Source organism: Sapajus apella, unplaced genomic scaffold (assembly GCF_009761245.1).
Source record: "Sapajus apella isolate SASKATOON/1434 unplaced genomic scaffold, GSC_monkey_1.0 scaffold184, whole genome shotgun sequence".
Taxonomy (NCBI): Eukaryota; Metazoa; Chordata; class Mammalia; order Primates; family Cebidae; genus Sapajus; species Sapajus apella.
Window position 1 is genome coordinate 79806 of NW_022437124.1, and position 13830 is coordinate 93635.

A 13830-nucleotide genomic window follows, 5' to 3' on the forward strand; every position below is an offset into this window, starting at 1 on the left:
TCCGCTCTTACCCCACCCTTGGCATTCAGTTTATGTCAGCATTTTCCCTGCCTGACAGGTTAATTTACAAGTGTCATAACTGGCTGCAACAGTGGCATGGCCACTTGGCAACAAAAGAAATTTGTTCTATTTAGAGATGAAATATTGGTTAATAACAGTTGGGTGTCCATGAAAATAAACCCTGTACATGCAGAGATCGTAATCAGTTTCACATTATTTTCTAGAAATACTTGTAATTCTGGAATTAAAAAAAAAACTTGAGTTCATTTTTGTTTTCTTATCTTAGTGTTTAAGCTACAAAGTGTAACTTTCAAAAAACGGATCCTCAAGAAAACCTTAGCAGAGGATGGTTTCGATCCATCGACCTCTGGGTTATGGGCCCAGCACGCTTCCGCTGCGCCACTCTGCTATTCCCCAACATGAGGTTTCTCATAATCCCCTTAACTACTTTCAAGCAATGTGCTCACACTATCTCACGATTAAAGAAAGTCTACAGGAAGTTACTTATTTAATACTTTGGCTACCACAGGTTGCCAACTTATTCTGGAAAAAGGCGGCTACCAGAATCAAACAGAAAACAAAATTAGGGATGGAAAAGTAAACATCAATACACTGTGGGCCAGGCGGGGTAGCTCACACCTGTAGTCCCTGCACTTTGGGACACCAAAACCGGCAACATAGTGAGACTGTTTCAATAAAAAAAACAAAAAACAAAGCAAAACAACAACAAAAAACATCCTGAAACCCGCACACTGATGAATTACTGGTTGCTGATGTGAAGGGCAGCTAGCTATTTAAATGGCAATTACAAATTTTAATAAGCAGCAAAAGAAGAGAACAAGCTGGGAATACAATCAGGCCTCTGCGCGGAGGGCGATAATTCTACCACGAATCAATAACCAACCATGTCTTCGCCATCGGGAAGAAAACTCTTTTGGTTATATTTCCCTTGTGGAGAGGATGAAATCTTGCACTTTTCAAACACTTCCGAAGGAGGTTTCTGTCCGCATGTGTTTTACAGCAGGCAGCAGAAATGTCAGTCACTGGGACCTTGGGGACTAAGTTGGATTCCTCAGGCTTCCGGTCGTTTGGACCGAGGCTCCTCTCTAATCGTCCTAAAGCAACTTAAGCAACTAATAATAATAAAAATGTTAATTTCTTTAATCTGGTTTAGTTATTAAAACAGCCTTGAAATTCCTATTTGGGAACCCAGCACTTGCAGGAGGCGCCTCCACAGAGAAGGCGCTCGGATGCCAAAGACGCGAGTCATTGGTGACGTCACATAGGGCTGGGCTATGTAGGGTGGGGCCAAGAGGCAGCCCAAAGTTCCCGTATGAGCGCTTCAGTCCTCAATTAGGTTCGCATTCCCTGCATATAAGGGCGTTGCTTTGCTCCGCGGCCGTTAGGTTTCTGAGGCTGGTGTTCACAGCTGGGTAGTCATGTCTGGTCGTGGTAAAGGAGGAAAAGGTCTAGGTAAGGGAGGCGCCAAGCGTCACCGTAAGGTCCTGCGAGACAACATCCAGGGCATTACCAAGCCAGCCATCCGGCGCCTTGCTCGTCGTGGCGGCGTCAAGCGCATTTCTGGCCTCATCTATGAGGAGACTCGCGGCGTTCTGAAGGTGTTTCTGGAGAACGTGATCCGTGACGCGGTCACTTACACGGAGCACGCTAAGCGCAAGACCGTGACTGCGATGGACGTGGTCTACGCTCTGAAGCGGCAGGGACGCACTCTGTACGGCTTCGGTGGCTGAGGCTTCCTTTTGCTGTGTCCAGTAACTCCGTTTTTCAACCAAAGGCCCTTTTCAGGGCCGCCCACTTTTTCTGTAAAAGAGCGGACATCTTGTGGTACCTGTCCTGTTTTGTTCTAGGTTTTTGTTGAAAAGTAGTCGTTACACACATGTATAGATTACAGGTAACGTTTAACTTTCCTGGTGTTAACGTTTCCTGGTGTTAACGTTTAACATCATAACGCATATTTATGAAGTGTTCAGGGTTATTCTCTTATGCTTTAGGGTAGTCGGTATGTTATAGATGTTTAGCTTTCTTTTACACTTTCTTTTTTTGTGTTTTTTTTCCAACACGGCGCTGCAGGAATCTTACACTTTAGAGCTTAAGATGGCAGCGAGTAAGCTGGATTGGCACGGCTTGTACTCTCCGTGTGGCTTCCCCTTTAAACTTGTTCTCAGGGAGTAGAGAAGTCGCAGTAAACTCCAGGCGAGACTCCGTTACCGTTTTCAAAATGGCGGGGAGGGCGAGGAACAAAGAAAGCCCGCGCCTAGGCGGCGGGCCTAGAAACAAAGGTGAATCCGCCAGCGGAACAGATCCTCGGGTCGGGATCGCAGACCGAAGTCCAGGCGGTATGTACGCTGCTGCTTTTGACGGTGACAACTTTCGTCAACAAAAGGCAGTGTGGGGTAACAATGTAAATGCTCACTGGAGAGCTTGCGAGGAATTTCACTTAAACTGTTTCTAAACGTTATTAAGTCATTAGAAGGTACAGTATCGCTAAGTGATCAATATGGAAACATCACCAAAACTTAATTCTTACGCAGCGATGATAGCCTTTTAAGAAAGTATAGATTCAGGCGAAGGGCGGTGCCTCACACCTGTAATCCCAGCATTCTGGGAGGCCTAGGTGGGCGGATCACCTGTGGTCGGGAGTTCAAGACCAGCGTGACCAACAGGGAGAAACCCCTTCTCAACTAAAAATATGAAAAAGTTAGCCAGTCGTGGGTGGTGCATGCCTGTACTCCCAGCTACTCGGGAGGCTGAAGTAAGAAAATCGCTTGAACCTGGGAGGTGCAGGCTGAAGTAAGAAAGTCGCTTGAACCTGGGAGGTCAGCCGAGATCTCGCTGTTGCACTCCGGCCTGGCCTGAGTAACAAGAGCGAAACTGCCTCTTAAAAAAAAAAAAGGCGTACATTCAGACATCAGGACAATGATTTGCCAGAGACCAAGCCTGTAGATTTGGAATGGCTTTTCTAATGGGATCATTTTACTTGGCTTCTATACTCTGCCCTGTAAGTAGAAGTTACTTTTTATACACTTAATTGAAATCAGGTTAATACGCTTGTGAGGAACAGTTTATATGTACATAATGTTACAGCACATCAGAGACATGTCTGGTTATCTACGGTGAATATAATGGGACAATTGCTGGTTTAGGAAGATAGTTTCATTGTAAAATCAGATTTTTCCTCCTTGTGTTCAGCAAGCAAATTGTAGGATTATAACTGAAATCAGGAGAATGAATGGAGTTACTTTGTGTCTCATCTTTTTAAAAATCAATGGATTTGTGCATTAATATGAAAAGAACCATGTTATCGGAGCTAAGGCGCTGGTTTGTACTTAGATAAAAATTTAACAACAAAATAATTGAGCACGTATGCCAGGTACTCTTCACTGCTCTGAGAATTATAGAAGTGAATGACGGTGAACAAAACAGTATTTCTGTATTTAGGGAGTCCATTGGGTATGCATTCACACACAAAGTAAGTGAAATTGTATCGGATGGTGCTAAGAGCTATCACTGAAATAGGCCTAAAGATGTATGGAAGGAGGAGATGATGCTTATTTTTTGAGATAGGGTCTTTCTCTGTTGCCCAGGCTGGAGTGCAGTGGCAACCACTCCACCTCCACCTTGCTTGGGTTCAAGCAATTTTCATGCTTCAGCCTCCCAAGTAGCTGGGATTACAAGATTGTGCCACCAGGCCCAGCTAACTTTTGTATTTTTAGTATAGATGAGGTTAGGCTGGTCCTGAACTCCTGGCCTCATGTGATAACACCTGTGTCAGCCTCCCAAAGTGCTGGGATTACAGGCATGAACCATTGTGCCCAGCTGAGAAGGTGGTTTTTTTTTTTTTTTTTCGTTAAAAGTAATGCAAGAGCCGTAATTAGAGAAGGTGGTATTTTAAATGATACGGTCATAGAAAGCTTTACTGATAAAGGGATGATTGGAGAAAAGAAGACATTGAGAGAATATTCCCAATAGAAGACCAAGTAGGAAAGCCTGGAGATAGCAGAGTCATTGTGGCTGGGCAGGAGTGCAGAGGAAAGGAGATGAGGTCTGAAAGGCAAATGGAGGCGGAGCAGTTCCTGTATGGCCCTGTAGGCCAGTGTAACTACTTCGGCTTTTATTTCTAGTGAGGTGGGAGCCACTTAGAGTTTTGAGCAGAGGACAGACATGATCTGATTTATATTTTAAAATGAGCTGCCTAGATGCCTGATGAAGAGTAAATGTGATGGAGTCTGGGTAGGAGGAGCACAGAGACCAGTTAGAAGGGTACTAAAAGCAGTTGAGATGGCAGTGGCTTGGACTTGTGTATTAGTGGTAGAGGCTGTGAAGAGCGGTTGGATTCTTAAAATATTGTGAAAGAAGCTTGATAGTTTTTTTCTGAGCTACTGAAGGTGTAGCATATGAGAGAAAGAAAATTTATGCATGATTACAATGATTTTATTGACAGCAGTTGAAATGGAGGTGTCAGTTGCTAAAATGGGGAAGAATACTGAACGACCAAGTTTTGGAAGTAATTCCACATCTTACTTTTGGAAATCCAGAGAGTTTGTGAGATGCTTATTACACATATTTAAGAGGAGGATATGAAGTAAGCAGTTTGATTTGTAAACCTGGAGTTCAGAAAAGAGGTCTGGGTGGGAAACATAATAATAGAGAGTTGTCAGAGTATGACTCCCATGACAGTAAAAAAGCCACAAGGTGAAATGACATCTCTTAGGAAAAGAGGGTTGAGAATGAAGAGAAGCAGTGTAAGGGAGCTCTGGGTTAGAGAAGAAATGTTTGTTTTGTACTTAAGACATCTGGATTCCTAACTTAAAGTGTGACGAGTGCTTTCTTTAGTAATTCTCTGTTTCTGTAATTTTCAAAACAAACAAGAATTTTCCCTATTTTGCAAATAGGGGAAAATGCCCTCGGTAATCAGAGTGTGCAATAATATTGCAATTCTCATTCAAATAGCCTATTAAAAGTTAGAGCCATGAAGAGATCACTTTGGAGATCCAGTGATAGTCACACCTTTTTCTAAATGTGCCCATTCTTCCCACATATTTTGCTTGCAATTCTAGCAGTTCTTAGGCCTCCTGTAGCCTGTTTGTGGAACTCAGCTTCATAGCTCTATGTTTGATTCGTTTATTCTTCCCTTAGCTCTGTGGCTCCTGATGGATCTAAAAAGATGGACATGGAGAATGAAAATCTGTCTGATGCTTTTGAACTGATGTTTATTGCTGTGGAGATGCTGCCTATATGGTAATGTTGTGGATGTTATGTCACCAGCCCACAGCATCGTCCTCCACACTTGACATCTCAACTTGAAAGTCCAGTTAATATGTACTTCCAACTCAAATAGGCTTCAAACAGTATTTATTTCATTGTTGCTGCAATACGGTACCTCCCATCATCTTGAAATTAGTGAATGGCATTTTACTCTTTTAGTTGGAGTGATTTCTGTCTTTTTCTTTCCCATCCTACATAACAATCCATCAGTAAGTTCTATGAGGTCTTCTTGAAAACATAAACAGAATCGAACTGTTTCACATTCCCACTTCTGCTCTGGTCAAGCCACTGCCAACGCTCACCTTCATTGTTGTAGCACCTCATTGCCTACCTCTGTCCCAAAGATTTCCAATAAAGGGTGAATGAAATCAGGTCACTCTTCTGCTGAAAACCTTCCAATGGCCCTCATTTCACTAAAAGGAAAACCCAAAGTCCCTTCAAAACCTTGCAAGACCCCACTCTCTGGCTCTTGTTACCTCTTTGGCCTCAAATCTCACTACTCTTTTCCTTCCTCATCCAGCTCTGCTAGCCTCTCGAACTTGCTGGAAGTATGCATCTCTTTCAGGCACTATATATATACTGACAGTTCCCTTTGTGTGGGCAACTCAGCTTCCAGATCTAAGTGTTGCTCCCTTGCTTCCTTCAGGTATATATTCAAATAACATGCTCTGTATGAAGCTGGTTGTGACCACACTGGCATTACAACCCCGCTCCCTCCCCCACAGCCTTCCCACTGTATTTTTCCCTGCTCCTAAGAACCCTGCAGTCTATTTGGAGAGTGAAACATAGGCTTATGGAAAGGAAAGCTGGAATGGAATATTAAATGGAATGTCAGAGTAGTGTAATTCAAGTCAGTATTGGAAGTGATAGTTCCTGGCTTGGGGCCAGGTTTTGGAGGCTTGTCAGGCCTATGACAGGAATGTGGACTTTATTCTGGACAACAGGGAATGAAACAGGGATACAAAATCCCCCTTCCCTACTTTGGTTCAATTATGTCACAATTGTAGCCTCTTTGACAAAACCAGTTCTTGCACCAAGCATGTTAGACTCAAATTATGTGTTTCTCTTAAGTGCCTAGGTGAATATAAATAAAATGAATATAAATCTGATTTGCAGTAGATAAAACGAGATTCCTTAGTGTACATGTTATGTATGTCCTTTTCCTGGCAGAAAAGGAAAATATTTCAAGAAGGATCCTTTACACAGCAAGTCTTGTATATTAGCAGTGTTTTTTGTAAAGTGCCTGGTCTTTTGAGCATCTAGACTTTCAGAGTATAAGGGGAGATTGCCTTTTTTTATAACCAAATTTCTAATACAAGCAATATTTATGGAGGTTCTGTATTTTTATGGAAGGTGAGATGACTTTTCCATGACTACATTTGTGCAATATTATTTGCTTTAACATTTGCAGTTCTAGATACATATAAAATAATTTGTAATTCTAGATACACAAAAGAATGTGAGGCTGGGTGCCGTGGCTCACACCTGTAATCTTAGCACTCTGGGAAGCCAAGGTGGGCGGATCACCTGAGGTCAGGAGTTAGAGACCAGGCTGGCCAACATAGTGAAACCCCATCTCTACTAAAGATACAAAAATTTGGTGGGCATGGTGGTGTGCACCTGTAGTCGCAGCTACTCTGGAGGCTGAGGTAGGAGAATTGCTTGAACCTGAGAGGTGGAGGTTGCAATGAGCCAAGATTGTAACTGCACTGCAGCCTCAGTGACACAGTAAGACTCTGCCTCAAAAAAAAAAAGTATTTAATCCATATACAAGTTATAAAGGATAATATGATGACCATGCTTGAACCCATTTGCCAGCCAGGTTGGTATATATTGGTATAACAAATATCACCAGTAACAGCTTTGACCTCATCTCATCCTCCCACTGCTTCCCCTAGAGGTAACCATTGCCTTGAACTATTGCTTTCTTGACATTAAAATTTCTTAAGCTTTTCTGGTCCTTACAGTAACATTGCACTGTTTTGCTTGACTTTCCCATTTGATCCTCTTTGAGATCACTAGCGGATTATGTTATAAACAAGAACATATACTTACAGTCACATGGATTATTAGGTGGTTCACTAATCTTACTGTATTCTGTCTTTTAATGCTAGGATACTTTTGCCTTGTTTCTCGATTTCCTTAGTAAGTAATTGTATCTTAAAATGATTCTATTCATTTTTTACATACCAAACCTAGAATAATACTGTGTACATGGTGTTCAATAATTATTTGTTCAGTTACCTTTTTTTCTGCAAATATGGAAGCAGTGTAGAAAAAAAAATTTTTAACACAGGACAGGGAAACTTGGAAAAGGAAAGGGTTAATGGAGAACTTTTTCTTAAGCAAAGCACACTATCGGGAGTTTTAGAGACAGCCAAATAGAGAAAGTTCTCTCCAGAGGAGGTGATCCTTTTATCCCAAAGACGGTAATAAAATTGTTAACATTTTGGCATTGATCCTTCTAGTCAGTGTTTTTCCTATAAGTGTACTACATATGTGTATGATATATTAATATAAATGAGAATACATGATTTGGCACCTTTTCCAAAGTACTAGCCTTGAAGCATATTATTTTTGACGTTAGTTTTAACAGCTGCATAGTATTTCATTATGGATAAAACTCCTTTTCTTGGCCGGGCGTGGTGGCTCACACCTGTAATCCAAACACTTTGGAGGCCAAGGCGGGCGGATCACTTGAGGTCAGGAGTTCAAGACCAGCCTGACCAACATGGTGAAACCCTATGTTTTAAAAAAAAAAAAAAAAAAAAGTAAAAATAAAAAAAACTCCTTTTGTTTTTTTTTTTTTTTGAAGCAGGGTCTCACTCTGTCTCTCAGGCTGGAATACAGTGACAGGATCATGGCTCACTGCAATCTCTGCCTCCCAGGCTAAAGCAATCCTCCTACCTCAGCCTACTGAGTAGCTGAGACTTCAGGCGCACACCACCACACCAGAGTAATCTTTGTGTTTTTTGTAGAGATGGGGTTTGACCATGTTGCCCAGGCTGTCTCAAACTCTTGGGCTCAAGTGATCTGCCTGCCTCAGCCTCACAAAGTGCTGGGATTACAGGCATGAGCTCCTGTGCCAGGCCTGATATATCCTATTTTTAGTGAAACGCCTACTCTTCAACATTTATATTTCCAATTGTTAGCACGATAAACAAAAATATGATGTTAAAATAGAAGTGAGAATCAGTAGAATAGGAATTTGTATATTATTAAATATATGGTGAAAATGAATGGCGGTAGTCTAGGATGAGGACCAAATTTCAAACTTGGATGGGTGGAGCTGGGGAGAGGATAATGAGGCCAGTCTTGGTCCTGATGAGTTTGAGCCACTTGTGGAATACTTAGTTCAGGTAGTATTTGGAAGCCTAATTGCTGCACTTCTTGTCATGGACTCATGTACCCTCCTCCCTGCTGCATATGTTGAATTCCTAATACCTAGTACCTGAAAATATGACTACAGTTAGAATTAGGGTTTTTTTTTTTTTGTTTGTTTGTTTTTTTTTGAGACGGAGTCTCTCCCTGTCACCCACCCAGACTGGAATGCAATGGCTCAATCTCGGCTCACTGCAACCTGTGCCTCCCAGGTTCATGCGATTCTCCTGCCACAGCTTCGCACAGGCGTCCGCCACTACACCCAGCTAATTTTTTGTATCTTTAGTGGAGATGGGGTTTTACCATGTTGGCCAGGCTGGTATCAAACTCCTGATCTCATGATTCACCCACCTTGGCCTCCCAAAGTGCTGAGATTACAGGTGTGAGCCACTGCACCCAGCCCTAGAGTTAGGGTTTTTAAAAATATAAAATGAAGTTACTGAGGTGGGTCTGGATCCAATTTTACTGGTGTCCTCATAGGGAAAGAAGACTGATCACACAAACACAGAATAGATAATGGGAAGACACAGGGAGAAGACAGTCATCAACACACCATGGAGAGATACCTTAGAAGAAATGAACCCTGTTCACAGAATTGTGAAAAAATAAATGTTTAAGCTATCCAGTCTGTGGTACTTTGTTATGGCAGCCCTAGCACATGAATACGCTTCTCAAACATTTTCATCCTGGGATTATTTTTCTCTGCATTTTTTTCAATATTATGTCTGTCTACACTAGAAAGACAGACAGACATACAGAACACAGATGCCCTCCCACACCCACTGTGTGCTATAGGGAAGAGAACAGCTTTTCTTTTACCCATTTTAAATAAATTCATTGGCTGGGGCCCTGAAACAAAAGACAGATGAATGAGCAAAGGATATACATTTGATATGGTTTGGATCTGTGTTCACACCCAAGATGTTCAATAGCAATCCCTAGTGTTGGAGGTGGGGCCTCGTGGGAGATCACTGTGTGGCCGGACTTCGAATTCGAGGTTCTTGGCCTACCTGGCCTCAAAGAGTGAGGGAGTGGGCCCTAGTGCCTCAGTGTTACATCTCAAATAGAATTCATGGACCAAAACTGTGGTGCAGTTTATTGAGCAGAACATTTATGCCAATCAGTTTCCTTTGAAGTGACCTATGTCTCAGGGATGGAATGGATTCAGGAAAGTGTGGCCCTCATCAGTCAGCCAATTTCCTATATTTTAATTAAATAACATACTTACTAAGGTGCAGAAGTTCATCTGGAAACATGGCTGTGATCTGGAGGTATCCGAGGGAAACGTAGTCAGCAAATGGATGGAAAATAAATATAGCAATGTTAGCAAAGTTAATAGGAAACATGGGAAGAAAAAAGGAGTAAGAAGGTACTAAGCAATTCTTATGTGAATTTCTAGGTTTCCTTCTTTACAACTCAACACATCTGACCATTAAATGAGGCACCCCTAGTTCTAGTGAGAGCATGAGACAGTCCCTGGAAAATATGACACATGTTGCTTGAATTGGCAAGCAAAGATAGGGAAATCAAACATCCTCAGGCAGTAGTATGTCTCCAAAATGCTTCAGAGGAAAGCAATGGCTCTAAGGAGGAAATTGAACTGTTCAGAGTATTGTTTACACTGACAGAAAAGCCCAATGCTAATTATTCCAGGCCTCAGGACACTGGGCTTTCAGTGTGGGCAGGACCAAAGGCACCTTCGCTATCACTCACCAGAGGCTTTAGCTACAGCTAATATTTACCGGGACATCCTCTGTGCAGACAGCTCAAGTCCTAAGTGCTTTAGCTGTTTCCTTTTATTGGTCACTCCAGTAATGTCATGCAGTAGTTACTAATTATTATTCCTGTTTAGAATAAACAGGCAAGGAAGTACTTACAGAGGAATTAAATAAATTGCCCAAACTCAGGATGGAAACAGGCAATCAGGACTATATCACTTCCTGAGGGATGTCCCCCTTAAACCATGCTAGAATATTTCATGAATATATCATTTTAAATGTATTTAAAATTAGCTTTGGAGAGCAAGGAATAAATGCCTTCGTGCTTGAATATTTCATGACTATGTAATTTAAAATGTATTTAAAAGTAGCTTTGGAGAGTGATAAATGAATGCCTTAGTTATACATGCAGCTTAGAGAATTTTCTTCACAAGTTCCATTACAAATTTACTTTGAGACCAGCCTGGGCAACACAGTGGGACCCCGGCTCCACAAAAATCTTAAAAAAAAAAAAAAAATTTAGCGGGTATGATGGTGTGTGCATATAGTACCAGCTCCTTGGGAGACAGGTGGGAACACAACCAGGGAGGTTGAATGCAGTGAGCCGTGGTTATGTCCCTGCACCCCAGTCTGGATAACAAAGAAGTGAGACCCTGTCTCAAAACAAAAAATTAAAAAGAAATTTTGGTCACTAAATGTTCTCAGTAATCTGCTATGTGGGTATTTGCAGATAATGACATGTAAGCTAATAGACAATAAGATTTTAAAGCTCACCGTACATTGGCAATGCCCATGTTTCCCCTCCAGAATACAGTGCTCAGAAAAAGTTAAACTTCTGCCACGTGATCTTTAGGGCCCAAAGGTCACATTACTATTTTATTTTTAAAAGAAAATTTTTCTGGTATAAGGACTTTGCTGTGCAACCAAGAATATGTGTATCTCCTGACCACTTTTATTACAATTGAGAAAATTTTCTGACTCCTATGACAGCAACTAGGATCCTGCTTGGGATGGTCTCTAACAAATAGTGGGAAGTAATCCTTAGAATCAGCTAGAGGAGATTAAAATCTCAGTTTTATTTATGTGTAAGAGGCTAGTTACTTAACCTAAGTCTTGAGGTCAGTCACCCGTGAAAAAGGAGATTGCATTTCACAGCTGACTAGAAAAAAAAAAAAAAAAAAAAAAAAAACGAATGAAATAATTCATTCTAAGGACTACCATACAAATGTTAATTCCTTGTAACCCTCCTCTCTTAAAATGAAATTTCAGGAAAGGAAGTAGCTGTGGACAAAGTCGTTCCAGGATACAGAGGAGGTAGTTTAGGGAGAACTCAGTCCTTGAAACCTTAAAAAGGCTTACAGATAAAAAGCACCTGAATGTAGCCCCTGGAGTTTTCATTTCTTTGCTCCAAAGTCATGCTATCCTGTTGCCTGTTCTTTTTTTTTTTTTTTAATTTATTTTTTTTAAACAGATAGGGTTTCACCTTGTTAACTAGGCTGGCCTCGAACTCCCGACCTCAGGTGGTCTGTCCGCCTCGGCCTTCCAAAGTGTTGGGATAACAGGCGTGAGCTACCACACCCGGCACCCGTTCTTTCTCTTAAACCTCAATATGTTCAGGCAGGAAGATGGTAGAGTTCCTGATCTTGCCAAGAGATAATATATATAGATACGTGAAGTAATCCAAGAATTATAAACTCAGTAAAATTTGTAGAGAAGTTAGTGGACTTGGGACAACCGGGATATGAGAAAGTCTGGTAGCAATCCGCCGTGGTTTATAAACGCAGCCAACAGAGGTGATTTCCTCCATCATATGCTGCTCCAACCATTCGCAAGATAGTAACGAATTACAAGAGGAAAGTTTCGGGTTTTCAAACCTTATTTAACTGTAATAGTACCCCAAACTTGTTTTCCACCCGGTACTCCCAATCAAGGGCAATAGGATGGTAAACTGAAACTAAAAACAAAAACCTGAATGTGGTGGTGTGGAGGCAGAAAAGTGGGGGTGGTTCTAGTTAAGGGAAGTTTTGGAGAATTACAGATCTTTAAATGACAACATGGGTGGCTCTTAAAAGAGCCTTTGGGTCGTTGGCGCTTTTACTCAGACACCTAGTTTACTTAGAGCTGGTATACTTGGTGACGGCCTTGGTGCCCTCGGACACCGCGTGCTTGGCCAGCTCCCCGGGCAGCAGCAGGCGCACGGCCGTCTGGATCTCCCTGGAGGTGATGGTCGAGCGCTTGTTGTAATGCGCCAGGCGGGAAGCCTCGCCCGCGATGCGCTCGAAGATGTCGTTGACGAAGGAGTTCATGATGCCCATGGCCTTGGAGGAGATGCCGGTGTCTGGGTGCACCTGCTTCAGCACCTTGTACACGTACACGGAGTAGCTCTCCTTGCGGCTGCGCTTCCGCTTCTTGCCGTCCTTCTTCTGGGCCTTGGTCACCGCCTTCTTGGAGCCCTTCTTCGGGGCGGGAGCGGACTTCGCTGGCTCAGGCATGCTCACAGCCTATGTATTCACCTCAAGTAATGACAAGCAATATGATGGCAAGCCCAAACGCCCTCATTATTTATTTCGTATATATGCAAATGAGGATTGGTATTTCGGTTTTTGATTGGTTCTTTTAGTGTCTGAACATGTGATAGGCCATTTCTGAATTCCTAAGTCTCATTGGCTCTCCCAGAAGCTCAACCTTGCCTAATTTGACCTTTCAAGCATAATTATTTAGAAAGTGTTTTTTTTTTTTTTTTAACGCCTTCTTCTTTTCGAATGGCTGGAATTTGTGTTCAGGCAATAGCACAGGGTATTTTGCCGAACACAGATTAGCTGCTTGCGCTTTACTAGAATCAGTCACCTTGCGCCTCCTATTTAAATACTTAGCTACGTCTGGAGTGAAAAGCAGTGTAGCAAAGCTGCGGCCAAACGCGCTATTCAGGGCTGATCTCCAGTATTCTGTGGTCGGAGTGCACTGCCTGCTCCGCAAGGGCAGCTATGCTGGGTCGGTGCGGGACGGCGCGCTGCTGTACGTGGCGGCTGTGTTGGAGTACGTGACCAAGATCCTGGATCTGGCGGGCAATGCGGCCCGGACAAGACTGCATCCTCCCCTGACACCTGCAGCTGGCCATCCACAACGAAGAGGAGCTCAACGAACTGCTGGACAAAGTCACTGTCGCGCAGGGCCGTGTCCTGCCCAATATTCATGCCGTGCTGTTGCTCTGTCTACACAAGTGACTGACTAGGCAAACAGGACTAATGAGAATATGTTTAATATTTGTAAGTGTTTTAATGTAGTCAGGAAGAAGCAAGTTCGTTAACGTTTACAAAACATCGCAAGCTTTAGATAGACAGGGCCAGTCTAGTGCCCCTCAAGTTACCGTGAAGAGGCCAGTGGGTGTGGTAGCCTAGTGTATCGTCAGTAGGACCCAGTGAAAATAAGGGATAGTCATTGGAAA

At 42.5% G+C, this 13830-nt stretch overlaps 2 protein-coding genes, 1 non-coding gene and 1 pseudogene across 3 annotated transcripts; 2 read left to right on the forward strand and 2 right to left on the reverse strand.

Moving 5' to 3' along the window:
* Positions 1 to 337: 337 nt before the first annotated feature.
* Positions 338 to 409, reverse strand: TRNAM-CAU. Its single transcript has one exon. It is a non-coding gene; the product is annotated as a tRNA-Met (tRNA).
* A 980-nt stretch (positions 410 to 1389) lies between these two features.
* LOC116543204 (histone H4) lies at positions 1390 to 1818 on the forward strand. Its single transcript, XM_032268618.1, has one exon. The coding sequence runs from the start codon at positions 1440 to 1442 to the stop codon at positions 1749 to 1751; it is 312 nt and encodes a 103-aa protein (XP_032124509.1). The 5' UTR covers positions 1390 to 1439; the 3' UTR covers positions 1752 to 1818.
* A 10634-nt stretch (positions 1819 to 12452) lies between these two features.
* Positions 12453 to 12917, reverse strand: LOC116543199 (histone H2B type 1). Its single transcript, XM_032268610.1, has one exon. It carries the CDS (start codon positions 12875 to 12877, stop codon positions 12497 to 12499), a length of 381 nt encoding a protein of 126 aa, XP_032124501.1. The 5' UTR covers positions 12878 to 12917; the 3' UTR covers positions 12453 to 12496.
* Positions 12876 to 13784, forward strand: LOC116543219 (annotated as a pseudogene).
* Positions 13785 to 13830: the final 46 nt, after the last annotated feature.

What these genes read in the sequence shown, in the direction of transcription:
- LOC116543199 (XM_032268610.1), bottom strand. Translation starts at nt 12,877, where the DNA reads ATGCCTGAGCCAGCGAAGTCCGCTCCCGCCCCGAAGAAGGGCTCCAAG.
- LOC116543204 (XM_032268618.1), top strand. Translation starts at nt 1,440, where the DNA reads ATGTCTGGTCGTGGTAAAGGAGGAAAAGGTCTAGGTAAGGGAGGCGCC.